General features: G+C 44.2%; 4 protein-coding genes and 1 long non-coding RNA gene across 6 annotated transcripts in view; 2 read left to right on the forward strand and 3 right to left on the reverse strand.

Annotated features, from left to right (window-relative positions):
- Nucleotides 1-263: 263 nt before the first annotated feature.
- LOC6896718 (uncharacterized) lies at nucleotides 264-2,234 on the forward strand. Its single transcript, XM_002136896.3, has 2 exons — nucleotides 264-778; nucleotides 852-2,234. Exons 1-2 carry the CDS (start codon nucleotides 587-589, stop codon nucleotides 2,073-2,075), a joined length of 1,416 nt encoding a protein of 471 aa, XP_002136932.2. The 5' UTR covers nucleotides 264-586; the 3' UTR covers nucleotides 2,076-2,234.
- A 312-nt stretch (nucleotides 2,235-2,546) lies between these two features.
- On the forward strand, nucleotides 2,547-5,246 carry dgt1 (dim gamma-tubulin 1). The gene is made up of 5 exons (XM_001357612.5): nucleotides 2,547-3,140; nucleotides 3,207-3,399; nucleotides 3,454-3,617; nucleotides 3,683-4,083; nucleotides 4,602-5,246. Exons 1-5 carry the CDS (start codon nucleotides 2,645-2,647, stop codon nucleotides 4,785-4,787), a joined length of 1,440 nt encoding a protein of 479 aa, XP_001357649.2. The 5' UTR covers nucleotides 2,547-2,644; the 3' UTR covers nucleotides 4,788-5,246.
- Nucleotides 4,980-18,481, reverse strand: Cad99C (cadherin 99C). The gene is made up of 12 exons (XM_001357611.4): nucleotides 18,311-18,481; nucleotides 17,381-17,561; nucleotides 13,839-13,999; nucleotides 12,574-12,752; nucleotides 12,303-12,425; nucleotides 10,286-10,465; nucleotides 10,145-10,210; nucleotides 7,127-10,042; nucleotides 6,533-7,057; nucleotides 6,360-6,478; nucleotides 5,531-6,295; nucleotides 4,980-5,458 (listed from the first exon to the last, which is right to left on the reverse strand). Exons 3-12 carry the CDS (start codon nucleotides 13,993-13,995, stop codon nucleotides 5,320-5,322), a joined length of 5,169 nt encoding a protein of 1,722 aa, XP_001357648.2. The 5' UTR covers nucleotides 13,996-13,999; nucleotides 17,381-17,561; nucleotides 18,311-18,481; the 3' UTR covers nucleotides 4,980-5,319.
- A 4,865-nt stretch (nucleotides 18,482-23,346) lies between these two features.
- LOC117183795 (uncharacterized) lies at nucleotides 23,347-23,903 on the reverse strand. Its single transcript, XR_004468973.1, has 2 exons — nucleotides 23,635-23,903; nucleotides 23,347-23,575 (listed from the first exon to the last, which is right to left on the reverse strand). It is a non-coding gene; the product is annotated as an uncharacterized lncRNA (long non-coding RNA).
- A 116-nt stretch (nucleotides 23,904-24,019) lies between these two features.
- The window catches only part of sima (HIF-1 transcription factor component sima), a 64,354-nt gene continuing 60,435 nt past the window's right edge, over nucleotides 24,020-27,938 (reverse strand). For both annotated transcript variants that reach the window (XM_001357610.4, XM_015183262.2), the window contains exon 12: nucleotides 24,020-25,699. In XM_001357610.4, the coding sequence (XP_001357647.4) occupies nucleotides 25,031-25,699 (669 nt within the window). In that variant the 3' untranslated portion in view covers nucleotides 24,020-25,030. The remainder of the gene's footprint in view (nucleotides 25,700-27,938) is intronic.

Genomic DNA, 27,938 nt, shown 5'->3' on the forward strand with positions numbered 1-27,938 from the left:
TTGTTGTTATTACGCGTCGGCGGCCAAAACATAACGGATCTTTCGCTAGGGCTGCAGAAAACCAGCATTGGCAAAATTCTATCAATAGTATCGAAAGAATATTCGTATTAAATAAGTCTATAATAGATATACACATTAATCAACATAATAATATTACTGCTCTTAATTAATTAATTAATGATTAATATTCATTGATAATAATATAGGGTACTGTATAGATACGGTATGTTACGTTTTTATGACGATAGTGTCGAGTCCCATGACTAGGGCTGCAAAAGCAAATTTCAAACAACCCGCACAGCAACTGAAAAAAGCGACGCGAACCACGCGTGGCGTCCGTGCCCCCGTTAAAAACTAACACGAAAGTGCAAAACAGCTTCCCTTGGAAAGTAAATGTTATATAAAAGTATTCAGAGATATCACCCAACATGTAATGTAGCGCGGTTCTTGTCTGCATAACATTCGGTCACGCATTGTACGCACCACATTCGAAGCTCGCAGCCGACGCCTAAAAAGGCGAAGCAAAATACCGGGAATTTTTTGATAATTATATTATTGTGCTGGCATTAGTCAATATAATTTCAATATGGATACATCTGGAGAACTCGGAGTCCTAAAGAAGATGGTGCATTCTGTGCTGGTGTCGTCACCCGAGAGAATGACGCTCCAGAAACTATCTCGCGACTACAAGCAGATGGTGGGCTCAGAAGTGCCGCATTGGCAGTTCGGCTACACAGACGTCGAAACTTTTCTCCGCTCCATGCCAGACGTCATTAAGGTGTGAATTTAGTTAGGTTTTCGTACTATGCTTGTGCATAGTCAAACTAATGTTAAAATCACATTATCCACAGGTGATCGGCTCTGGGCCTATGGCTATTGTCCAGCCACTGTCAACTGCCAAATCCGCACACATCCAGAATTTCGTCAACAATCAGAAGAAGATATCCAGAAAGTCCAGAATTCCTGCTGCACAGAAGCCATCAGATTTGGTCTTTATCAACGAGAAGAAGGCCTTGTCTGGGCCGGTGTACAATCTGGTCAATAATTTTCAGCCGCATATGCTCCCTAACTCCCAGCAAGCTCGCGTGAAGAACGCCCAAACCACACATCCAATCGATCCGATCTATAGCGCCCAGATGAGAAAAATGTTTGACATGCATAAATATTTGTACAAAAACAGCAATCAAAATCAAGTTCAGCGTCCACATCCAAGATGCAATTCGACTGATAATGATCCAAGTGGCCAGACGAAGAAAAAGGAGAAAAATGTGTCAGTTGCGAAGCAAATGCCCATCGAACCCTATAGATCCGACGATCGTGAGGTCCTACCCAATTTCGACCAGCTGAAAGTGGATGTGTCCTTCGGCGATGATTGCAACGAGAGTGATGCCTTTCCGGAATATGCTGTCGATCAACGTGTTCTCAGCTTCGACTATCCTCGCGACGCGGTTCGCTCCGATTACAAGCTGCCTCGTCGCGTCTTGGAAAAAACTCTCAAAGTGGATGAGCGATACTTCCTGCAGCTTGTGGAGGTGACCAATCCGCATAGCTTTCACTTTTGGATATACGACGACTACGACCTATATGATAACTTTACACACAACATGCAGCAAGCCTACAAAAATTTGGATTCGGCGACGTTCACGATGCCGCAGTGCCTGATGACGCCCGGCCATCTGTGTGTCGTCTGCCCCATTAATTCATCGGAGTGGGAGCGAGCCAAAGTCGTCAGTCACCGGAAGAACAATCTACGAAAGACTATTAAGGTGGAGCTCATCGATACGGGTGTCATCGATACCGTCTACGTTAAAGACGTGAAGTTTTTAATGAAAGAATTCGCCAAGTTGCCGCCGCAAGGAATGCAGGGCCGCCTGGCTTACGTGGCTCCGATGAGCAGTCGAAACTGGTCATCGAAGGCTGTCAACGCATTCAAAAATCAAGTGAACAACCGCAGACTCTTCGGAAAAGTTGAAGCTATCAAACACAACATCGCGCATATGGTGCTCGTCGGTACGGATAATGTAAACTTGAACCGTTCGCTGATTGACTCCGGCTTGGCGCGTCGCTGGTTCTAGACCTAGCAGACAGTTCTTTTGATCATAGTAATATCAACATTCATATCCTTATACATTCAACTTATCAATCTTCGTCAGATAACATTTTATTGTTTTATATTTTAATGTTTAACCTCATATATTTAACTTTAATAAATAATACTATTTAAACGGTCTAACTTAAGGTTTTCATCTGTCTAAATAGAGGGGGTTAAGTGGGCTAGGTTCGAATTGTTATCTATATAGGAGACGCTATATTGCAATCGCCGTAGGAGAAAAACAAGTCAAGTATTTAAAACAAGCCAGTCAAGTAGGAAATTGATTCATTAATGGGATAAAATTACGTGGGCTGGGCTGAGGGTTCTATCTAGCTAGTAATATTCAACGGAATATCAAAAACGAGGAATATGTCTAATAGAACTTGAATTCGTCAGTATATTTACGGTATATTTTGAAAATGAGACGGTATATGTTGGTATATTTTTGAGGGTCGGACGGTATACTTTTATCGTCATTCGCGGTCACACTGCGTGTTAGTTTTCGCAGAATTTTTCTTAAAAATTAGATAAAAGCGACGCCGTTGGGAAATAATGGATACTTTTTCCCCCAGCAAGCTGCGCCAGTGCTCCCGGTTCATGGGTGCACCTTGTACCCCGGAAAAAGATCAACTGTTGGTCGATGTGGCCAAAATAAAGTCGTGCGCCAATCCTACGTACGAATGCAGCCAGACGCGGGTTGACGGACATGAGTTTTGCATTCGCCACGTTCTTCGCGATCCCCGGGCAAACTACCGCCAGTGCACACATGTGTACACCAACGGAAGAAAGTGCATAAACGCGGTCCCCAAATATGATAACAAGAAGGAGCAGATACTCACTACACTTTGCTTCGAGCACAACCGACAGACGCAGCTGCAAAAGACGCATGTAGCCGTCGGTCGTCTCCGCAGTGGCGTCGAGACCAATGAGACGTTGCTCAGCACTCTTTCCCATCACATAAACGTAGAGGATATTAAGTTCGAGTATCCGAGCATAGAGCTGGATGAGGATATGATCGATGTTGTTTCACCGCACGTGGCACCGTTTGGTAAGGCAGCATACAGAGTACAGTGCCACATAGTTAGGGTGGGTTTAATTTAAGTTTCCATTATAGTTAATCAGGATCATCGAAATGGTATAGAGAATGTTATAGAAAAGGTCCGCCGCCGTCGTCGAATCTTAGATTACGCCTCCGACAGTTCCAGCAATGATGGAGATCCGCCTTGTGTGAAGAATACCGCCAAAGATATCGAGTTCCTTGAATCGGAGAACGAAAGCATCGATTCTGAAGACGATGATCCTCTAAAGTAAGTCTTTCACCAAGTACACTGGTTGTAGGGTCCTTTAATGATTACTTTTAGGCATGCCGGCGTCTACACTCGTGCTGAGGCTGTTCGGATTGCAGAGTTGAAAGTGAATAAACTTCAGGGCCTTTACCGCGATGAGCTGTCCCACTTGCAGCTTGTTCTGAAACAAAGGCGTCGGCAGTACCTGCACGACATTCGGCGAGAACGGGAAATCTACTGTAATGTCAAAATTATTACAGTGTTTTTCGCAGCAGGTTTCTGAATTGTCTTTCTATATTCGCAGGCAGTATCCACGATCAGCTTAAGGAGACGCCGCACGAGCGCAAGCTCTACGAACAACTTAAGGCGCTCAACAGCTACCATCGTCGGCAGGGCGTTGAGGCGGTTCTCTACAAAAAATTCAAAGAGAAACGCGCGCGGGACACGCTGTTTGCTTCGAAGTCGGCCAACAACCCCAAGTGTATTTTTACAGAGGGCGGCGTCAAATGTGGAGAGCGAACGCTGCCATGCTGCAAACACTGCCGCAAGCACATATTGGAGGATAAGCGCCAGGTTCTATTTCGTGCATGTGGAGTGGAGCGGAGCGGTGTTGTATGCCAGGAGCCCGTGACTAGCATGCTTGAAGACGCGAACTGTGTGCTGCATCTGAGCGTGGTGCCAGCCAAGCGCCAGTACATACAAAAGGTGGGTTAAATAAAATCTAAGCCTAACCACACCATTTTCATCACTTACACACGAATGTCGCTTCTGCTATTGTACTTATAGTCTACGTGTTTTGCATACAAATTTATAACTCAAACTGTTAATCATACGAGTATTTGCCACCTTAACAATATTAAAACTAGATCTTAGACCTATCATATAGAACTGTAGTAGAACTACGAGTATGTAGATCTACATACGGGTTTATTGAACAGCTTGTGATCGACTTTGAATAAATTACCGAACTCACATCCTCTGGTTTTATATGGTAAGATGGTAGTCTGTTGGATAAAGCCCTGACCATATTTCAACATGTAACAATACGTCGGCAGTGGAAGATCGGAATGTGGAGAGTGTTCATATATGTTTATGTAGATGAATATTTTGCCTCAACGTGTATCCACCCGGAAATGCACTGCATATTAGTTTTAATCACAATCATCTATCTGATATCTCATGCCTCTTATTGACGAACCTACCTACTATATCTCTTCTCACAGAAATGCGAATCTGAGACCGAAGAAGACGAAATCCCTTCAACAAGTACTCTCATTACTGAAACTGAAATATCTGCCGACATGATGCTTTCCAGAAGCTTTCGCAATGTCACCACAGCACATAGCGAAGACAGAAAAAACGATATTAAGCTTCTGAGATTGTCACCCAAACAATCGACCGCTGCGTAAGCCTGTGTAAGCCAACTCAAATGCCAATCCAAATTCAGTTAATTATGGGTAAAGGATAATGTTATGTTGCCCATTACGTGCAATATCAGGCTTGCAGAACCCCAATTCGTAAAGTTTATGATATAAATTGCTTCACGAGCAGAGCAGTCGTCGAGTACTAACATCAAACGATTTCACAAAATTGATACAATGTAGATGCATACATGACGTTTTTTATTTTATATAAATTTAACAATTGAGATATTTTACTGATAGTTCATTGTTCAATTCACTTACTTAAAATTAATGACTGTATTTATTTGTTTTTTGTTTTTTTGATCTTAGAGCACAGTTATAAAATATCAGTTATCAGTTTCTCCATTCAATAATATCCCTAGTGAAATATTTACAAGTTATAATCGGAATTCGATGGCAAATGCGCTAGCTTATGGTACAATAAACAATTAAAAGTACAAAATATCCTGCTAAGTACTCTACTATATTCACTCTAGTCTGTTTCTGTGTCTGTGTCTGTGACATCTTCTCAAACAGTTCACAGTTCCGTTGTGGTCTCCACCTCTGACCGATCCAAATCATTCAGGTACGAGAAGCCAATTTGGCCATAGTCTCGCTTTCCAAACGATACGTTCTCATTGGTGCAGCTTATGTGGTTGTGTCCGTCACCAGTCGATCTGCAAAGTATGAATTGAATTGAGCTAAGGTTTACATACGAGCACTATTTGGCTATATTTTGCTGTATCTACCGTTGGAAAAGCGGGTTGGTGATGGGCACTTCTCCGCTGTACATGCGATTGTTCAGTTGGCTGTGACGACCGAGCGTGCTGCTGTTCATCAAGTCGCCATTTCCAGAACTGTCTACGCATCCATTCAACAATCCTGCACCGCAAAACGTATTTCCACGTCTGCCCATCGTACTGTAGGCATTATTTTTGGCAATGGCCAAATTATTTCGTCCAACCCCATTGTCCCCATTGGATCCCCCGTTCTGATAATGGTTCGTATTCTGATGCTTAATGCGCCCCAGAGTCAAAGTGCCGGAAAGAGCACCATTCGTGTTCTGCGGAGAGCCCAGTGGGTTGGCATTGTTGCGGGTGTTGATCTCTAGTGTGCGATTGAAGGTGTTTTGTCTATTGTTTATCGCCAGATTGTTGTTCATGTTGTTGAGATTGTTGTGGCGGCGAAGTGTGGCGATGGTAGCCGTTGTTGCATCGGAATGCGATGGACTAGACTGACCGCCTGCACCGTGGCTGTTGCCGTTGCTGTTTTCCTTGTGTGTGATGTAGCTGACGTTGTCCAGCGAGAAGGCGTGGTTCTTGGCGCTGAAGTCCAGCTGCAGGTCGTCATCACCATCGGGCGGCACTGCCATTGCCAGCATCTGCGTTTCGTACTCTTTCATACTGGCCACAGTCTCACTTGCATTCGAAGCCTGCTGGTTGACAATAACGGGGTCGTAGCGCGTTGGACTCGTCGACGAATACTGCCGCATGCGTTGTTTGAAGTTTTTGTACCTATTAGGAAATGGGTTGTTAATTACTACAGGCATCTGGGCCCAGCCTATGCTAAGGTACGTACTTTGACCAAGAAATGCATATATATATTATCCCTATGGTGCCCAATATCAGAATGATGAGTGATATGGCAATGAGCGTGAAGGGGAACACTTCGTCATCGATGTCTATGGCGGCCTTGATCTAATAAAGGTCTCACAATGTCACAAATGTCAAACTTTCACGAGTAAGTCCTACCTTATGAACGTGTTCCTTTACTTCTATTGGCACGGAAATTCCATCGGCCTTGGCTCGTGGCAAAGCAAAGTTCAGTTCCAAGCGCGCAGCGGGTTCCAGCAACGTAGTCTCCACAATACTATCGTTGCGCTTTAATAGTTTCTCCGATTTCGGATCGATGAGGTAGAACCACACATCCGTAGCAGCTTGGTTCTCGATAACCGTGCCGTTGTTTGCCAGATACTTTTGATTGCTGAACCGCTCAATGCCGCTGACAAGTCCGGTTTTCTCATCGAGCAGCTCCTCCACCTCCGTGTGGTAGTTGCGAATTTCACTGGGAGCGGCGTTCGGAAAAGAGAGTGCCATACGATTGATGTCTGTCAGCTTGTTGACCACTATGCGGGCTCTGGTGCGATGTGATCCTTGTTCCTGGGCATCGCTGTCCCGCGCCTCAACCGAGAATGTCATTGGAAAGGCTTCTTCATTTCTGAAATGCCTCGCAGTTCGCAGAACACCATCTTCTGTCATCACAAAAAAGCTTGTTGGCTGCAATTAAAAACAAGTTAGAATGTACTCCTATTTTATATTGTGATAAAACTGTCTTTGAGTACACACCAAACTGATTCCCATGTCCTCATCGTCGTACAACTTGTACCGAACTAAGCCAAACTTTCCGGAATCCCGGTCGGTGGCACGCACCTGCAGAATGGTCGTGTCCACATCCATATCTGATGTCACAACGGTGTAGAAGGTGTCCCGCTGACCACGCAGCCGATTGAAGACAAACTCTGGCGCATTGTCGTTCTCGTCCTGAACTATTATGTTCACAGTGGTCTTGTCCTTTAGAGGGTTGACAAAGTAGCGGTGGGACACAAGACGTAGCTGGAGCATGTACGAGGACTTGTTCTCGAAATCCAACGACTGAACGAGGATTATGCTGCATCCATGGTCGGCCAGGCTCAGGTTGAACTTTTCCTCGTCGTTTCCAAGCACAAACTCGCACCTAAAGTCTGCCGGTCCGCTGGTCGACTGTTTCGAATTAATGATCTGAACAATCTTCAGGGTGCTATTCACTTCCGTGGACTCCGGCACGCTGGTTGTGTAGCTGTCGTCACTGAAGCCCAGGCCGATGTTTTCTGTGCTCATTATCATCCCGCTCTGCAGCTTGGTGTCCATGTTCATATCGTTGTTCTGGGATAGAGCAAGGTGTCGCACGTCCACGCGAAGAGGGGCCACCGAGCTCAGCTGGGGATCGCCCATGTCGTAGGCGCGGATGTCCACGTGGTACTCTGTGTCGACTTCCTTGCGCAGCTCGTCGCGGATTCGCACTGCCCCCGTGTCTGGATCGACTTGAAAGTATTTTGGTGCTTTCCCGCGTCCGACTATCTCGTAGCGAACCACGTTTCCAGGGGAGGTGCCATCGCCGTCAATGGCCGGCAGAGTGGCTATAATGGTGCCTATGGCTTGGTCATCGTTCACAGTCACTGGATCGGGCACAGTTATGAATCTCGGCGGCAAATCGTTCCGATCCTCTACATCCACCACCAGCTGGAGTGTGTCTCCAGGCCCATCTCCATCGTTTTCAATGGTACCGATGGTCAACTGGTGCTGTCGTTGGTTCTCATAGTCCAACCCCTTGATCGTGTGCACTTCTCCGGTGGTCGCAGATACCTTGAACAGTTCCGCATCCCCCTTGCGGAGCACGTAGGTTATTTCCGAAATCGTGTCTGGATCGAATGCCTGCACCGTGGCCACCAGGAAACTCTCCTCGTTCTCTGGTATATGCACGTCGATGCGAGCATCGCTGAACTTTGGCACTTCGTCGGGAATGTCGTGCACTAGCACGGTCACGCTGGCCGTGCCCAGGCGAGCGTCGGGAGCCCCATCCTTGGCGGTAACCACGAACTTGTACTCGTTCAAGCGCTCATAGTCCAGTTGAGAGGCTGTGCGTAGCTCCCCGGAGGTGCCGTTTATGGTAAATGGCACGTCTGTGGGTATGGAATAGGTGATCTCTGCGTTTATCCCTTCATCGGCGTCAGTGGCATGCACCACACCAACGAAGGCATCGGCAGTGCCCTCGTCCACTTGGAAGACGTAGGGCAGAGTGGACACATCAAACTCTGGATTCTTGTCGTTGATATCGGTAACCTTGATGTTCACTGTGGCGCTGCTCGAGAGACCACCGCTATCCTCGGCCCTCATGATCAGTTGGTAGCGCGTCAAACTCTCGCGATCCAGCTTGCGTATCACTATGATGACCCCAGTTTCTTGGCCCACAGCAAACTGACGCAGATCATTGCCGGATATGATTGAGTAGACGACTGCATCGTTCTCCGGATCATCGGCATGGACTACGGTGACTGTGGAGTTGATCTCCGCACCCTCGCTAACCTGCACTTCGTAGATGGGCTTCTGGAAGCGGGGCGGCTTCGTGTTCGGCCCCGGTGTCACGCTCACCTCCACAATGGCCTGCGAAGAGAGTCCTCCTATGTCGGTTGCCTGCACAGTTATGCTGTATTGCTCACCGGCCAGCAGGCGGCCGTGGGTTCTGATTTCCCCGGTTTGCTCGTCGATGGTGAACTTTTGAATGCCGTTGTTGGATACGTGGTAAATCGAGTAGGCGACCACGGCATTGGGCCCCTCGTCGTTGTCGATGGCTGTCACTTGGGTGACCAGCCGACTTTCGCTCTGATCCCCCGAATTGGCAGTGATCGCAATAGGCGAGACCATTGCCAGCTTGGGGGCATTGTCGTTGATATCTCGCAGATTCACCGTGAGGCTCAACGGGGCGCTGGCAGCGTTCGTTCGGGGCTCCCGGGCGACAACCTGAAACTTAAACCGGCCGGGGGCAGGCGGATCCCGATCGAGGTTGTCTTCGTTCACTACCAGAATGCCTCCACTGGTCACATTGAATGAGGGCGTGGTCAGTTCATATATATAATCGGGCTTGGGATCGCCCTCGCCCAAGTCCGCATCTGTGGTTCTGAAGGATATGGGATTGCCGTTTCCATCCAAGACTCTGGTGCCTATGGGCGAGTTTTCGTCAACATAGCCCTCGCTGGCTGAGGAGGATATGGCCGGGGGATTGGCATCGACCGGTTTAACAGCAATCGCCAGTTTGGCCGTGGTGAACCGTCGAGGTGCAGGTGAAATCTCTTCTGCGCGCACGATAATGTCATATCTCTTGGCCGTGGACGTATCAATGGCTTTTGTTTGCTTCAGCACTCCCGTTTCCTCATCAATCTCAAAGTAGTCTTCATAGTTACCAGGCATTCCACTGGCGAAACTGTAGCGTATCCGCGAGTTTATCGTGTCCAGATCGACCGCCTGTATTCTCTCGGGCAACACATTGAGGACACCCAGCAACGATCCTGCCGGCACAGACGCCGTGTACTCTGGGTTTATGCAGGCACCCTCGACTGACACGCAGCCCCGGTATATAAATGAGGGATCCAAATCATCTGAGTCGGCTATATTGACAGTAAGAGTGGTGGTCGAAGACAGTCGATGCTCGGTGTTGCGAGCCCGATCCTGAAAGTGGGCAAAAGTGGGGTTCCGAACATTATATTTCTCTAAATTTGCACGCGTTTTGATGTTTGATTTTGAATATTGAATCTGGGGTTTTTGACTTACCGAAGCTACAATGGTCACAAAATACCGCTGAACCTTCTCGTAGTCCAAAATCTTTGATACAGTAACCTGAAAGTAGGGCATAAAAGTATTATTATTAGCATATCTTTTGGACTTTTGCGTCTTACACAAAAATAAACTTACTTGTCCCTGGTGCGGAAAGGATATGGCAAAAGTTCCATACCCATCAGCGCTAGTGAGCTTCTCATCTTCGGTTGCATTAATACTTTGTTCGGCAATAAAATATTCCACTAGCCCGTTGACTCCGGCATCTTTATCGAGCGCTTGTATGTTCCGAAAGATCGTAGTGCCCACAGGTGTGCTCTGTTTTAAAAGAATGTGTTGGGTGACGACAGTAGCCAGGGGTGCAGTAGTAAAGTAAGTCCCTATTATTGTTCGTTGCTTGCACTGCCCACTGTTCCACGGTACCACATTGTAAGCTACATCCATACATACGTACATACATACATACATACATACATATAGTACATATGCTCCCGCACTGCAGCGGCCGATGCAGCCGTTCTCTCGCGTCTTTCTTTCTTTTGCCTTCTCTATCGCTCTCTCGATCTGTCGCGCTCTTGTCGAAACATCGCTTCGGTTAGGGCGCCTGCCCTTGAAGTTGGTCTTGTTCTAGCACTCACTTCTCGCATAATTCGCATAATTGTTCTTCAATCCAACACCGTCTTGAACCGATCGATCGCTATCGCTATTGCATCCGTACATATTTCGCTATTGTTCTTCCGCTATCATTGTATCTACTCTATTCGCCATAATAAACCATATTAATATAAACAATCATTGACTTATCATAAAACAGATCGCAAGCTACGCTGCTGAAAAAGCTCAGTAGCTCAACAGAATTAAAATGCATTTTTAAGCATGCACATACATATGTAGGTACTATTTAGAATTAAATTTCAACTGAGCGGACGTGCATCGTAAAATATTTAGTATTCATTTAATTAGCTGATAAACGAGAACGATTCCAAAGATGTTTTCCACAAACAGTCCCTCGAGAGTCCCGCTTAAAACGGCGGCAAGTGCATACCAAATATATTCCTGGCGGACTGACAGAGTGCCATAATGGGATACGAATGGGATACCCCGTACGAAAAGCCCACACTACATTCTCGTGTGTATTTATGGGAAAAGACTGGCTAATTATTTTCCTGAAGTTTATGGGGTTTCTTCAGATATTGAAACACCAACAAGCAATCAATCGCCAGCAATAATACACGATTTTCGGTAGAAAAGAAGTAAGGCCGTACTCGATCGAGCATACGATTGGACTCACTCTCACCAGACTTCTGTGCCTTAAAGCTGTTCGCCGCTTCACGTTGCATAATGAATTATTTATGAATAAATCCCCCTAGGTATTCCTTCCGATGGTTCGCGATTAAATCTCCTTCTGTACGTATATTTGAGTAAGTTTATTGCCAGCGAGTTGTGATTTCTGTGCCAATTGTATGAAGATCAGAATGGGGCCTTTGTAAAGTCCTTGAAGTGGCTTATGATTATTCCGAGTGATATGCATTGTATGTAGGTATGGTCGTATAACTGAAAGATCTAATAAGAGGGGTTCTCTTTTGTTTCATGGCATTACTTGTTGGTGCTTTCTAATATGTCAACTGTTCTGTAATTGAACGTTATTAGTCTAAATACGTGATTAACAGACGGAAATACTATTGTAGCCTTAGATGTGATGTTGTGTCTTGTCTGCACATGCAATTGTGGTTGTTGTTGTTGTTGTTGGGGCACGGGCACGGAGCAACATGAACATGTTGCATCAACATGCGACGTGGACAACACATGCTTGTCTGCCACTTCATTAGTGTCTTGTATGTTGTTGCTGCTTGCTGGCATCGACTATACCATCGAGAAGGCTATGCACATTCACCTGACTCTCGGACTCGGACTCGGACTCAAACTCCGTCTCTGCCTCTGCCTCTGTCTCTAACTCTGCTGCAGTGGAGCATTTGTGGCGGCAACAACTGCGGCCTACGAACGCGATCTGGTAGCTCGCGAAGGGGGAAATGCGGCAAGAAAGGCAGGCAACAGGCAACAGGCAACAGGCAAAAGGCACACGGGCAAACAGAACAAGCAAAACTTTGGCGCTCCAAAAAGCTGTTCGTGTCTTGAATGCTTGAAATCTACTTACCTCGGGTACGGTGACCTCATAGGGCGTGTTCATGAAACGGGGCGCATTGTCATTGATATCCGACACGCGCACAATAATGGGAATGTTGCGCTTCTTATTAGAGGATCGAATCGTACAGGACACCTGGAAAGAAATGGCGTAATTCTTGAGTGGGTGGCATGTGCATTTCATCAAACAATTAATTACGGCTTTTAATTCATTTGCACATCCGCACATCTCCAGAAGAGGCCTAGAAGATGCCGAAGAGCCGCTCCTGGGGAGATACACTTACCTGGAACACAATGTGACTAAGATTTTCTTCATCCCGGTCAAGGGGCTGCAGCAACTGCAGTCTTTTTCCGATCAATTGAAACGTTGGCTGTCCTTTTGGAAAAACTAGATCGAGATCTATTTCCGTCTCCGGATCGCCAAAGATGGGAAGTTCTGGGGGTGTCGTTTGCTGTCCAATGACTATCACAGATACGTATTAGTTAGTAGTAGTAGTAGTAGTAGTCATTCATATGTTGGTACACAAATATTTATATTCAGTTGAAGCCCCACTAAGAGCGAATAGAATCGGATCCTTTCTCTTTGAATTGAGGGTTAGAGCAGCCATCGCTTGGGAAATATGCGTTTATATTGTATGTATGTATGTATGTGGGCATGTATGTAGGTATGTATGTATGTATGTATGTATGTATGAGACATATGAACGTGCTGTAAAAGTTCGTGTTAAGCGGCAGCTGCGTCTAGAAAGCCAGTCAGATTCAGATCTTGCACAATACGTACGAGTACGTATGTATCCACAAATGCACATATGTATGTATGTACATATGTATATATGGAGCAGTAATCGTATTAGTGGGGCTAAAGATACATATGAATATTGGAAAATTCACAGTAGCCCGTTTGGCCTGTGTTGATTTAGGCGTTCTTGAGGAGCACGACCATTTAAATATGCATCCATATGTACATACACACAATATGTGCGAGTGTTATGTTTTATTCTGATAATCAGATCAAGCCGTCGGTTCTGCATAGTACATACGTACGTACATGTGCATAGATACATATGTACCTAGATACATGTTCATGGACACGTATCCAAGTTATAATTATGGCGTTGCACCTTTTGTGCTTGCAGACTATGGATCTCAAAGTTGGGGTTTGTCTGTTGTACGAGCTGTACGGGCTGCATTGCATGTGTCCGCCCCTTTACTATGTTTACTGTGTTTAAAACTCATATAAAATGGCTTCAGGTTTATGAGGCATCCAACAAAGAGGTAGCGTAAGACATGCAATTTTTTCTTGCTGGGCTGGTAATTCTCCTGAGGTAATGATGTCCAACCCTTCTCTAAGGAAGCCACTCCATTATTATAGTACACTGTTTGCACGGCTGAGAGGGAACACTAGATTCATGGCACAATCTACCATAGAAACCTTTGAATCGTACAACAAATCTACCAAGAAATGGTTTATGGAGTTCCACTATAGGAACTCTGATGCTTCTTCATTCATAGTCGGTCATAGTCGTATACTCATTTGAAATTCTCTTACATGTCTCGCGACTTTCTTCTATGTCCAGGATTATATTCGTTTGGCCAGTTTCCACCTCGCACATTTGCGATTTGCCCAAAACAGCTGAGGACAGCAGAATCAAAAGTCCTAAGAGTCCGAGTCCTTGCATTGCTGATATGTTGCTGTTAGCAGACATTGTTCTGTAATTAAATGGGTACTATTTAGTAAACAATTATTAATGTCACCTACCAGTAGACATATGTATGAATGTATGTATGTACTTATTGTTAACAGTGAATCGCAAAGCCAAAACGTATTCGCTGCGTGGCTTTAAAGTGCCCCCTACTTATATGTATGTATATAAGTTGTCTGTGTATATGAACCAAGATGGCTTCTCATTCCTTAAATGGTGTGAAATCAATATGCAATAAACATTTAAACAAAACTGGAACTGGAACCTGGACAACGGACAACGGACAACTGGACGGCTAGAGAACTGGCGTTGCCGGCACACTCTTCGGCTCTGCTGTGCGATTCTTGTCCAACCATCTGCATGTTTATATGGGCATGAGGAAATCATAGATGCGAACGCATCTACCACATCGTAGCCGTAGTCTGCTGCTGTACTCGTACTCGTACTCGTATTTTTGTGAACGACAAAAGATTGGGCTTTGGATTGCTTGGATTGGGCTTGGTCCTGGGCTTGGGCTTGGGTACATTGGAGCACAAAACTTAGACCCATATTAATTCCATCGGTAGTTATCTTAGCTAACAACTAGTCTAATTATTCCACTAACTGAATAAACGCAACGAAACCTCGAAATCGTGCACCCTCTAATGCTCCCCGGACAGAGCAGCCACAAAAAGAGCTGGCATTCAAGCAGTCATCAGAAAAGTGCTAAAAATGAAACCGCATTCCTTGGTTGCATCCAGTTGCATGAGAAACAAAACAACAGCAAAAAAGAAGACTAAACTCTTATAAGATGGGGAGCCAAGCTACTAAGCAAACAACTGCACTTACTCCTAGAGGTGGCTGGAAGGTGTACACTGTACAGGTGTACATTCTCTCGGAGCTGCCCATCTCATCAACCGCCTAAACGGCGCGGCGGCAGCCTGTTCGCGTTGTGGCTTAGATACAGTTAGGAACGTATTTCAAAGCCACTTCTTGAGCTATCTTGTGCTGAGCTGTGCTGTGCTATGCTATCCCTATGCTGGCTATTCTCGTTGGCTTTCTCTTGCTGTAAATCCGCCAGTACCTGGTACCTGGTACCAGGCACCCGGTACCTGTACCTTGCCTGACTCATTCACCATTCACCGTAGACTTGCTGGCTGCTACAGGAGCACAGCTCGCGTATCTTTTGCAGTGCACTTATTAGAACGCGGTTCTAATAGCTTTCCAGTGGAAAGAGGAGAATAGTGCAGTAGAGACTAGAGAGTACATAAGCACTTCCGACTTCTTGCACATGTACATATACATATACGTATCTATTGTTGCTGATTGAATGCACATACCCTTGTACACAAGTTCTAGTAATTATATCATGCAGCTTCCATAGGATGCACAATGGATCTGCAAATGGAAACCTGCAAGTCTGAAATCTTTACATTTTGCTGGAAAATGTCATGTCAAGCTTTCCTGCAATCAGTATCTCAGTCCCAAAGTTTTCTTAAAGGTGAAGTGATCCATTAGAAGTCCATCAACCATTTGAAATGCCATGTAAAGGATCGAATTGTACAACTTTTAGATCCGTTTTCGTACTATTGAAAATCAAAATAGAAAATTCACTCATATCAGAGAGTTTTTGGTGACTATTTTTATGTGAAAAATCGCCCCAAAATAAGAGTGAAAGTTTTACCTTTAAACAATGTACAATGCCCCGTTATTATCACCCTGTTTGGCCATCTTTATATATGTATTTTCCTATAAACGAGGATGCTGCTGCTGCTGCTGTTATGACGGCTTTACACAGCATCTCCAGTACACAAATCCTTCGCTCTAAAGACTATTTGTCTATATAATATAGCTTTCACTGGGCATACCTGTCGTACAAAAACAACAAAACAACATGCGAGTAAAGTAAATGAAGCTGCAAAGCTGTTGAATATGTTCAACCGGAAACCTATAGAAAAAGCCGAATGTGCCAAAACTGGTTTGCGAAATAAAACGAAAGCCGAAGAATTGCTTTAAACGCTAGTGCTGACTGCTGACTGCTGGCTGCTGGCTGCTGGGTGCCCAGTGCTCAGATACAAGAAACCTGTTGCTTATTTGATGCTGTTTCTGCGAACATTTTCTAGTTTTGAATGTGGTACAATACGTACCGAACACCAAACACCGAACACCGAACTTAAATCTGAAATCTATTGGAATGCGAACGATGGTTGCCACATACATGCATGCACACTATGTGTACCGTGTACATACATACCTATAATTGTACATATCTATCTATACAAAATTGTTTCATTTTATCAGTTTGATTCTGGCGACTATTGCAATTGCAATACGAGTATCTCTGGATACATACATAAGTACATCGACTTGTGTGGTTATGTGGTTTAGACGGCCAGGAGAACCGTATGGTCCGGTCCGCACTTTAACCCCCACTTTAATGAAATTTGTGCAAGTGTAAGTAGAAATACTCATAAGTACTTTGCAATAAGCAGTCAAATATCAATGGGTCTGGCACATAATCTGACAAGCCTGAAAATAGAAAGCGAAAAAATATCATTTGCCGTCCATTAACCGAACGTACTGAAGTCAGTAGTCATCTTCAGTTTGAGGTAACTTTCCGAAACGTGACTGACTAAAGGTCAAATTATCCAGTTGGTAGCAGCATTGTGAAGCAAAGAAAACCACAAGCATCCTTGCTACACGCTCCAGCCCAGGCCCTTGCAAAATTAACTCGTGAAAGTAACAATTTCCCTTGTTACTTCCGGTGTAATATTATTAGGTACTAATGCCCTCACATATGTACTATTAAAGCTAAGATGAGTTTTGTGTCTTCAAGTGTATGGAATTCAGGAGTTCATATCGCTAATCGGGTTCTCGAGGGAGCATCAAACATATATGGAAACCAAGTATATTATGACATTCTTTAGCTGTTAGTCCATTCGCTTATACGGACAATCAGGAGGAACGAATCGTCTAGGCTGTTGATCAATAATAATTCGAAGCCGATAAGATCGGAGATCCATATCGCTTACTTTCTGGGAGCGGAAATGCTTAGTCTCTTTGTAAGGGTATAATGATGACGAACGTATTTTAAGTTTCGCTTAACAAAAAACCACAAGTAATTCATAGAAGGCTTTCTGATGGCGAGGGGGTAAGGTGGGTATTAAAAAGTTGTTATTTATACCTGAGAGTGTACAAGAGTGGGTTCTTATAGGTTGTCTTCTTTCTGTTCTTTGTGAGCTTAGTTTTATTGCGTTTTATTCGAATACTTAAGTCCCGCCCTAAGAAGATTACCTTAAGGTCGATGCCACTTAGTTTGATGCTCCCATAGAGAGTCGATAGGTTAGGGTAGCAAAGGCAAAATGCCATATTATATTCTTATCAATCGGTTACAGCTAGTTGCACTTACCATATGCTTTCAGGATGCTGATGGGTGTTCTTCAAATTTTGTTATTAGGCCGTTGAGCTGAGTTTGAGTGTATCCAAGAACCATTTGTTGAAACAAGAAAATGTTGAGCACACGATGAGGGGAACAAATTTTTGATTGTTTCTATTACATTTCGGAGGTATCAAAATCACGTACAGTCCGACTGCAAAGAACACACAAACACAGTAAGACACGGGCACGGCACGGCACGTTTAAGGTAATATATTTAGTCAGCATTCCAAAGTTATGGAGCTATGGATGGATTTTGACATTTTGAGACGATCTGGTATCTATCTGGTTTTGTGTATATTATATGAATTACACTCATACCAGTTCGGAATCCCGCGAAAAGCAAACAGCACAAATATGTGTGGGATCGCTATAGCATGTGGTAAAAGTAGTGTGACAGGTTGACGACGCGACGGACAGGGACAGACTGACGTTTTCTTTAAGAAATCTTTACATACGTGACCTCATTTGCCAGACTTATCGGAAAACAGTTTAGACTTAGGCCACCTTTTCTTAGCCAGTGTCCACCTACACTTCATTTCCATCGCAAATGCACTGCACTGCCATTTCTTTTGGGCTCCAACTAATCTAACTTATAGACTCTTTCACTCGTGTATGGTATTTTGTTGTATTGTACTACGAAAGCCGATTGGTAAAATAATAATTTTGTATTTCTTCACGAGCACTATTAAAACCAGTTGGGGAGCTTCTGAACTGATCCTTTTATTCGTTTTCTCCACAATATGAACACTAGTAATCAGGAATTCGCACAGGTATCGCCAGCATCATTTGTATTTAAATGGGTTCTTAGTGTATCACGAGAGTCCGTCCATTGAGTGCCTGAACTTTACAAACATCTCAGGAGATAACTTTTATAAAATTAGCTCTTGGGCATATTCATACCAGCGGAAAACCGGTATCGCGGGAGCCACCTAAAGACGTGTAGGCTATAGCTATCCACATAGATGCGAGTATGTGTGTGTGCAGGTGATCGCAGCGCGAACGACACGTGAGAACGGCGCAGTGGATGCCACAGGTATGGGCGATGTTGGAGCGCTGTTGGGGCTTCGCACTGAACTTTTTTCTTCATTGAGCGTTTTGTTGAGTGGACTTTGAGTGTGATGGATGATGGGTGCTTGAATGGTGCGAAATAACAATCATGCGAGAGAGAAACTTCTGCAGGGAGTGTGCAAAAACGGTATGGACAAGCGAGGTAAACAGCCAAACGGCTTGCTGCGAAGCACTACCTCGCTCCTTACATTGTTTTGCCTGGGGCTGAGTCGCACTCCGAAAAACACTCACACTCAACGTCCACAAAGCAAAGCAAAGCAAAGCAAAGCACTCAACTCAACTCACTCAAGTCAACAAAATACTCATGGAAATAAAACTACGTAGGCAATCTCTTTTGCGGTAAAACTGGTTTTTGGGACTAGTTTAACAGCTGATACAATGAATACACATAGCTGAAATCATACCTACATATTTTCGTGTCGTATCCGAAAGGTAAAGCCAATGTGCAGGTACACTGTGATCTGCAGGTGCATGTACGTATGTATGCACATACATACATAACTACATACATACGTACATACGTACATACTTACATAGATACATATGTATGCATGTTGTCTATGAGCGGCGGGTCTGTTAACTTAAAGTAAATAAAAAGACCACCATGTTTCATTTCCATAACAGTAGACAACAAAACCAGTTTGGTGTTTTAAGTTTTTTATTTTTGTTTTTTAGTTTTAGTTTTCATGTTTCAAGCTATGAAAAAGGTTTTTGACAACAATTTTTGGCGATGCTGCTGCAATTTTTGTGCACCAAACTGTCGTTGGTTGGTCTCTTGTTGCGCTGTTGCACTGTTGCACGGTTGCACGGTTTCCCGGGCAATGCATGAATGAAGTTCACTCAAGGGGCAGGCAACATTTTTGTGCATTTATATAATGCATGTACATATCTACAATGTATGCCCCAGTCCGTGACACTTGCCACTAGACAGTCCCATTTGCATATTCAATTGCATTGCATTAGGACAATATGACAGCCTTTCGGAGCTTTCAGAAAACGCTCAGATTCAACGTTTCGAAGTGCGTGTCTTAGATAGATTGGAATGCATTTTGCAATTCTCCTGAACGTTGAATGTTGCAGCGAGGCCTTTTTAAAGAAAGTAATTTATTGGAACAAGCCTAGCATAGTATGCGGACTGGAAGAGAACTTCGTTCTTCTCTTTCTCTCAAACAGAGAATTGGAGAAAGTGCTGTTGGCTTAACTGTTTGTGCTGGCCATTGTCCAATGGGCCGTACTGGACACAGAAAAGCTAATTATTATTAAGTTAATTCTCGTATTAGCCTGTACCGCTTTTCTCTGAGGCCCCCCAGCAGTGACTCTTAACTGAAGCTTCTAAACATTGTTACTATTCTTAGTTGTAAATACAAATTAAGTCTCAACTTTCCGTTCCTGGAGTTGGGTAAGTTTGCGATTCTGTCTTCTGGCATCGTCAACACTTTTCGCAGCTTATTAGTCGCTTTTTTGCAAGACGTTCGATGGGCATGGTATCCGGCTTCGGTTGCCTGGTAGTCTTTATATGAATTCACCTCCGATCATCAAGAATTTCTTGACTGACACCAATATGTATTTAGCAACTTTCCGCATGCTCAAATTACAATTCAAGGGAAGCGCTTTTGAAATCCATGCTCTTTTCGTACTCGCATGTATGTACATACATCTGTATGCAGTGAGTAGGTACATACATATATGTATATATACGATCAAGCTTGACCACAAGATTAGAATGCAATATAAGCAAAATGACCTTATTTATTGACTACTCACAAATAGCTGTATCAGCTGTATATCAGCATATATCCCCAACTTTTAAGATAGGTATGCATATTGTATGATATACTCTACTTACAGTAAATATCCGAAAGTGGTAATGGATTTTAATAAGAAATTAACCCTTTTGTGGGAATTTTTGGCACGTTGCACAAGCCATCGTCCCTTACGATTGTCTTGCAATCCGGGATAGGGGCAGAAGAAAAGTGCCTAATGTTGGTCTTCTGCCAATGTGCTGTTAAATGTTGCTGGTGCTATTTAATCATTCTTCGCTTAAATTTAATTGCTTCACAACTGCAACGGCCACAAGTGCTCGAATCGAATCGAAACTAAGGCGCACCGAATAGCCCGAAAGATGCATGCCATGGCATGGCGAACAATCAGTTTTCCAAGATCAGCTCTGGCCGGCAATGGATGCATTCATACGTTATTACATACACACATATCTACAATATGTACACGAATGTACAGCATTCAGTTGCGGTCAAAAAAGGAGTATGGAGTATGGACTATGGAGTGGAAGGGATGGGACGGTATGGGAAGGGATCTTTTATAAGGTGGAAATTCAATCCACCGTTTACAAGCAAAGAATATCTCTGGTGCACACGTTATGTGGCTTCTTACCCACACCCGTGCATACATGTGTATGTATATTTTGACCGCAGCTATACATGGCTTGTACAAATGCCACTAACATTGCTTAATTGAATCAGAATCTGAATGCAGATTATGAATACCATCGCATGCTCACTCTAGGAGACTCATCTCTCTGGTAAAACAATTTCTTTTCCCTAGCTTATGCTCTCAGGAAAATGAACTCTGCAAGCAAATGACCAGAGTCGTGGAAGAAGTCAGCAGCTAATTTTACTTAATTGATTTTCCACAAGAAAGCCGTAGGTATTAAGTATTTGAAGTATTGGAGGAGCGCATAGTTCAATGAACCGGAAATCTAATTAATTAATTTTTTCATTAAAAGCGGCTTGTGTAATCTAATTTGGCGAAACCACCAAAATCTTGCTGCAGCCAAAACGAATCGACCAACCGGTGGCACCGGCAAGCAACTGCGACGCTATTAAAGGCCAACAATTGTGGCATGTCCTAGTGACAGCCTCACCAAACAAAATACAATAACAACAGCACAGCCACAGCCACAGCATCAAGCGACTGCAAGCTACGTGCCGCGGCAGTTGTTGCTCCTTCATTATTATGCATTAAGCATACGATATGTTGTACAACTTGGACACAATAGAAAAGAGGGTACATTGATTCTCCTTTTAGTTTTGTAGCATAAAGATAAAGCTATTCATTAACTAGCGCTTTTCTCGATAAGCTGATACAATGCATATTTGTTATTCTTTTTTTTAATTTTCAGTTGCATTCCTGGTTTGCTATGTATATATCGGCTATTAGTTTTGAAAAGATTCAGAAAGACAAAATCTGAATAAAGACAAAATCAAAACTATAGTATGTCAATGAATATAGCATATTGGAAATTAATTGACTGAATTCAACACCTTTGAATGCGCAAGAGTACATAGGCTTCGGCGAGAAAAAACCTGACCTGGCTGCCTTTCCTGTTTTCCCGCACTCGGCTGCTATGGTCAATCTTTTTTGTGGGATGTCCAGGCTCCTTGGTAACTGCGTGCAATTCGTGGGGGTTCGTATGTCGCTTAAAAATTTTAATTGCCTTTGCGTGTTTAGAAAACTTACACGTATGTTCTGCGTACCTCAGCAGCTGGCCAGCAGGAGCACAACGGCTTGCCTTTCAGCTCTAGTATCTGCCACGGGATATCATACGGATGATTATCAGCCAAATATTTTCACACCTACGAGCTTTTCTCAGCAAATCTAAGTACTATCCAAATAGTTAAAGTAATGCAAAATTAAATTATGTAATAAAAATTAAAAACTATATACATATGTACCCACCTATGTATATATTGTTTTAGAATTAAAAGCTTTCAGCTCCGTGGAGTAAGCATTCACATACGTCACATTCTGGGGAAGGTATTAAAGGTACTTCAAAAGTAAATGGCCAATAGAAGCTTTGCCAATGAGGATTTGGCAATACAGAACGATGCCCTGAGATATGGAGATATTCGCACATATGGTGCTAATGATTGGGAACGACAGTTTTAGTTAATTTAACGGACCACAAGGATTAAACTAGGTATTGCTCGACATTTAAGTTAATTTTAATAAGTATTTTGTATACATATAAACACGAATAAACACTCTTATGCCTATTCAATATTCATTCCTTATCCTAGATTGGATAGGCGGGTTGATAATCCAGAAAAACCGTTTTTCCATAGACTTGAATTGGAACAAAACTGGAAGTACCAAAAAGTTTAAAGAAACGAATATGTATAATATTTAATAATTTAGCAAAACTTGCGGAGGTTTTGAGCAAACACTACGCGTAGCTTTCTAAATGCCGCGCAACTTTTCAAAAATTTACCAAATGATACGTGGCGCCACTGTGCCATTCATTGTGCTACATGGTGGCAACACATTCATCTACATACATAGAGATGTCTTCAAAATATACCAGACACTAAATACTACAAAATACTTATTGGCGGCAAAGATCACCGTTTTAAAACTGCCTGAGCTGAATGCAAAAGGAGGCACCAGGACCGCCTCTAAATGAGCCCCTAAAGAAAGAAAGAAAGAATGAGGCGAGAGAACGTCTGCATAGGTTGCTGCCACATATGTATGTACATAGTATATGCGTTACAGTGTGGTACAGTGAGCAATGAAAACAACAAACTAGGTTCTGTCTAGCTATTAATATTCCACCGGTGCGATATTTAACCTGTGAAAAATGGTACCCAATGAAAAAATTAATTATAATATTATACCAATTATAACAGCGAATGGTCTCCAGCTCAACCTGAATGGTATACCATCCAGGGCCTTTTTGCCGAACAACGTTCCGAATCTGGTGGGTTCACCTTTTCAATGGTTGAGAAATGCAGTTCCAATCATCAACCTATGGTGAATATGTCGAAGACAACGAAGAGAGCCAAAAACCGCTTCGAAGAATGCAGTTCGGCCATCATTGTGCGGCCAACTGTTTGAAAAAAACACCGAAAAGATTTTAAAATACCGTAAGCGGTCTGTGTTCTGTTCTCAGTATATTTAATTAATATTTCGGTATCCTTACGGTATATTTCCACGGTCACATTGCGAGCTGGTAGATTTCGCATTCTGGGTAAAAGAGCTTTTGTCAGTTATCAAAGAACTAGTTCAATATATTTGGTATTTGAACCAGTTTTAAAATATATGCAGATAACTAGATTGCAGACGGTATATTTTGGTATATTTCTACGGTTGGACGGTATTTTTTAACGATAAGTCCGCGGTTTGAATTTGAATTTCCTCACCGTGGTGGGCCAGAAATCATCGCTCTCCCGGAAAGTGAATGTCCGGGCGCAGATCTCGCACGAGCATGTCATCTATCAGGCGCTTATGCTTCTTCACTGCCACACCTTGGTCGTGCAGCTGGTTACCTTCGGCGAAACTGGCGACTGCTGTAGCATGCTGAGCGCTCCACTGATGGCATACGGCTGGGAACTGGTGCTGCTGGAGGCTGCCACTGGCTCCTACTGCCGAAGATCCGCCAACCGATAAGCGCCTAGGTACACACGCAGACCATCGATCACGGTCGGGAGGCGAACAACGGAAATGTAATCCGTAACAATAATGCTCTTTATTGATGCTGCAACGGTTCTTACCGTTTTGCCCAGTATAAATAAAATGGCGTACAGATTTTCTGCATGCAACTTTCATCGAAATGAATTCTATATTTATTTGCCAATACAATATCAGAACAAATAATTTGAAAAATAGTGACAGCGTCGAAAGACTTGAAACTTAACTAAATACATTTTTTTGTGGATCCTGCGCCTTAAACAGAACTAAAAACTAATTTACATAAAGAACCGGGACGAACGGGAAAACAAAATTGAAAAATGATTGAAATTAGTCGACAAAAAGATTTAATTGATACAAATGCACAGAATATAGTCTGGAGTTAAGAGCAAAGAAATTAATATAGTTTAAATATAACAGCTACAAATTTGTCTTGTACCATTTGAAAACATTGAAATTGCTGACTTACATTGCTAATTACATGTATTGTTTTTTTTGTTGTTTATTCTTTTGTAAAACGTATTTAAAAACTTTTTTTTCGCCACAGCTTTTGAGCTTGAAAGTCATAAAAACAACTACAACCATCACCAAAAACCTCTTCGAGCCTTCGAGCAGCAAAAGCTATAAACATTTTTTGCCAAGAAATTTTCTTGTTTGTTTTATATTTTTTGAAATTTGTTTCTTTCCTCTATTTACTTGTGTAAACTGGTTGCATATAGAAAAACATTAAGACTAAAGTACATACATGTATATTCTCTCGTTCTAGGCAGTTAACATGGCTACAAAACTATTCAAATATGGTTAACTAAACCCTTCCTGTTTGTGTTTCGGTTAGCTAGTGGTCTGTTCACGGGTGGGTTGTGGGTTTTCTTGTTTTCTTGGGTGTTTCAGAGTGGTAGGGATTGGGGAGGTCAAGGGTCTAGGATCTGGGGTGAAGGGTCGGGGAAGTTGGCTATAATTTCTACCTTCACGCAAGGCTAAAACATCATCTTTTGGTTTACTTTTCCTCTTCGATTTTCACTGTAATTTCAACGATTTTATTTCCTCTTTCTTTCCGCAGGCACACGAAAATGCAGTGCATGATAAACTCCCTAAAAACTCCCTTCCACTTCCAACGCCTCCAACATCCTAAACGATCTCCGACCAGCCGAGCACCTGCTCCAATTGACTCTCGCTGAACTCGAAGCCACCCTCGCTCATGATGTAGTCGTCGTTGCAGAGGTCCATCATGGCCGGGGTGTGCAGCAGGGGATTGCTGTTGTCCAAAAACGATATCGAGGCCTTCCTGCTGGGAGCGCTGCTACCGTTGTGGCATCCTTCGGCCTCCTCCTCGCCCACCAGTTGCTGCTGTGGGATTACATCGAGAGGCGGAGGCGCAGACTCCTCCAGTCCAGTGGCCCTGTCGCTGTTCGTGATGAGCACCCGTTTGCGTGGCGACACCGATGATCCGTCGACGAGGCTGTTCTCGTCGATGCCGCTGTCGCTGGAGGCATCTGTGTCGCAGGCCGTCAGGCCCGGCGGCACGGAGTCGTCCAAAGAGACCACTGACCCGGCATCGCCATCGCCTCCGCCCGCGTCAGAGCCGCTGAAGACCGGCGACAGCTGGAAGTTGGTGCCGCTGATCAGCGGATTGTGGTGATAGTTACGGAGCACGGCCGACGTGGAGGTGTGACAGTGCAGGGGAAATCCGTACTTGCCGTAGCCGCCAAGCGGAGGCGATTTCGGTCCGGTCTGATCCTGATCCAGGCAATTGTCGTCTATAATCATCGGTTCGGAGACGTCTTCGGGCTCGGTAACCTGTTTTCAGGGGTTGGTAGAGAAGAGCACAAAATAAAAAGTCAATTAGTAAGGGGTTTTGGTGGGCAACGAGACTCAATAGCTGGAAGCACACGCCCAGGGCTCTGTAAATGCGAAAAAGTGACAATTTATTTCCCTGCTACAATTTGTTTTGAATAATTGGATCGATTTTCTTTACGTACTGACTTATTATTAACTTATCGTCATTAATTATAAGCGAGGAGTTTCAATTACAATAACAATTACAATTAAATCTTAAGGAGCGCAATCTGAACGTAAATTAATTGAAATTAACCAATTTGCAGCTTAATTACACCCTAGATCACTCGTGACTCCCTGGAGTATGGTACCATTCCCATTCCCATTTCCATTTCTATGCAAATGGCAGCGATTAACTCTACGAGACCTGGAGGCAAATTCTGATACCTTGTCAGGCAATGAAAATTGTAAAATCTAGCGTAAAAAGTGGGCTAAGCCACAGCCAGTCCAGGCCAGGCCAGGCCAGGCCAGGGAAATGTTTAAAGTCAGAAGACATTTACTCAGACAAGCCAAATTCCCAGTGGGGCCTCCCGAGAGCGAGCAACAGCAAGCCGCAGGCTCCGCCAGTAAAAGTCAAGTGAAAAGGCCCCCCAGCCACCCACAAAGCCACAGCCCAAGGAACCAGTCGAAGGGTGGCCGCAATAAATCATATTTTAATGATGGCCCACAGCCGGAACGGAACGGGTCTGCTGCTGGCTGAAATTCGAGTAGAATCCAGCAGCGGAGCTTTATTATGCTGTGGATTTCAGATTGACACAAAGAACTCCTCCCACATCCCGAGTCAGAGTCCGAGTACGAGTCCGAGTCCGACTACTAGTACGAGTCGCTGTCTATTCCCACCAGACAGACTGACAGGAAGTGGGGAATATATCAGTTTCGATGGCTGCCAAGCTGCCGCCAGCAATTCTCAGTAATGACAAGCGGCCGATGACGAAGATAAAGTTGCCAAAAATTGCCCTGCCGGCACTCCACTCCACTCCACTACTCGTGTGGTGCAAAGTGGGTTCAAGTGCAGTCTATTGAACCCCTGTTCGGCGATGCTTTAATGGGGTTTTGTTTGTCTCCGATTGCAGCGAGCGGAGCGCTAATTGCTGCAGTCCGACGGCAATTACGGACGAAAAGCGAAAGTGCTGTAAGTTGATCGATGGGCAAACAAGCCGCGTAAGAGAACAAAGCCAGCAGTCAGCAGCCCCCCGCCCCCAGCTGCAAGTGAAAGTCATTTCAGCGGAATCCCCAACGTTGCTCCTCCAGGCATATCATCGAGGACGACACATTAACAGCTGCCGCACACAGCGATAGGAGACGAGACCGCCCATAAACATCTTTAGCTGTCGCGGGGCGTCGGGGCGTATGCGCAAGAAAATGGTGAAAAATTCTGATGGCACGCGCAGTGCCTTCCCGAGGGCATCGACGGCCGGGGAATAATAGGTTTATTGTTTGATATATATTGTGTGCCGCGCACGAGCCGGCTTACACGCATTCATGGGCATTGGCCTAATATGCTCTAATAAATTATTAAAGGCATTTGCTGCCACGCAAAACGAAACTATTGGAAGGAAACCGGACAGAATCCTAGACAAATTGTCCGCGGCAAAGGTTTCCGGGTGGGTCCTGCCATCCCGATGGCATTACAATAATTGGCAGGCGAAAGCCGAAAGCCGTCAGGAGGAGCCTTCTCCTTTTCGCCTTTTCGAGCGTCAACTTTATGGCGGATTTCCACTTTGCCCTGCGTTCTGCTGAGCTGTGCAGCGCCGTTTAAAGCCATCTAATTGGATTTTTTTGTTTTGTATGGCACGGGCTCGCATCGCATTTCATCGACGCTGGAACGCGCTTTTTGGGGGGTAGCCACGCCCATGGCAGAGCACGAAAGTCCAATAGAAAAACAAAAGTAATTAAAGGCAAACTTTGCTTCCACTTCTGCCAAGTTTCTGCACAAAAATCTGCTGTCACCGCACAATAAAGGGGCCCATTTGAAAGCGTACAGCACACAGCACACAGCACAGAAGTAGGCAGCAAATGTCCTTAAAGGCCTCCTGCGCGTGGGTGGAGTACAGTCTCGCTTGGCTGAGTTCCAGAATGGGCCTGGGCGTGGACCTGAGCCTGGGCAGCAGTTTAAACTCTTGCCCCTCTCGTTGCGTAATTTGGCCAGCAGACTCCTGGGAACACGCCGCAGTATATAGTCAATAGAATAGTCAATACG

The sequence above is a fragment of the Drosophila pseudoobscura genome, chromosome 2, assembly GCF_009870125.1.
Source record: "Drosophila pseudoobscura strain MV-25-SWS-2005 chromosome 2, UCI_Dpse_MV25, whole genome shotgun sequence".
NCBI lineage: Eukaryota > Metazoa > Arthropoda > Insecta > Diptera > Drosophilidae > Drosophila > Drosophila pseudoobscura.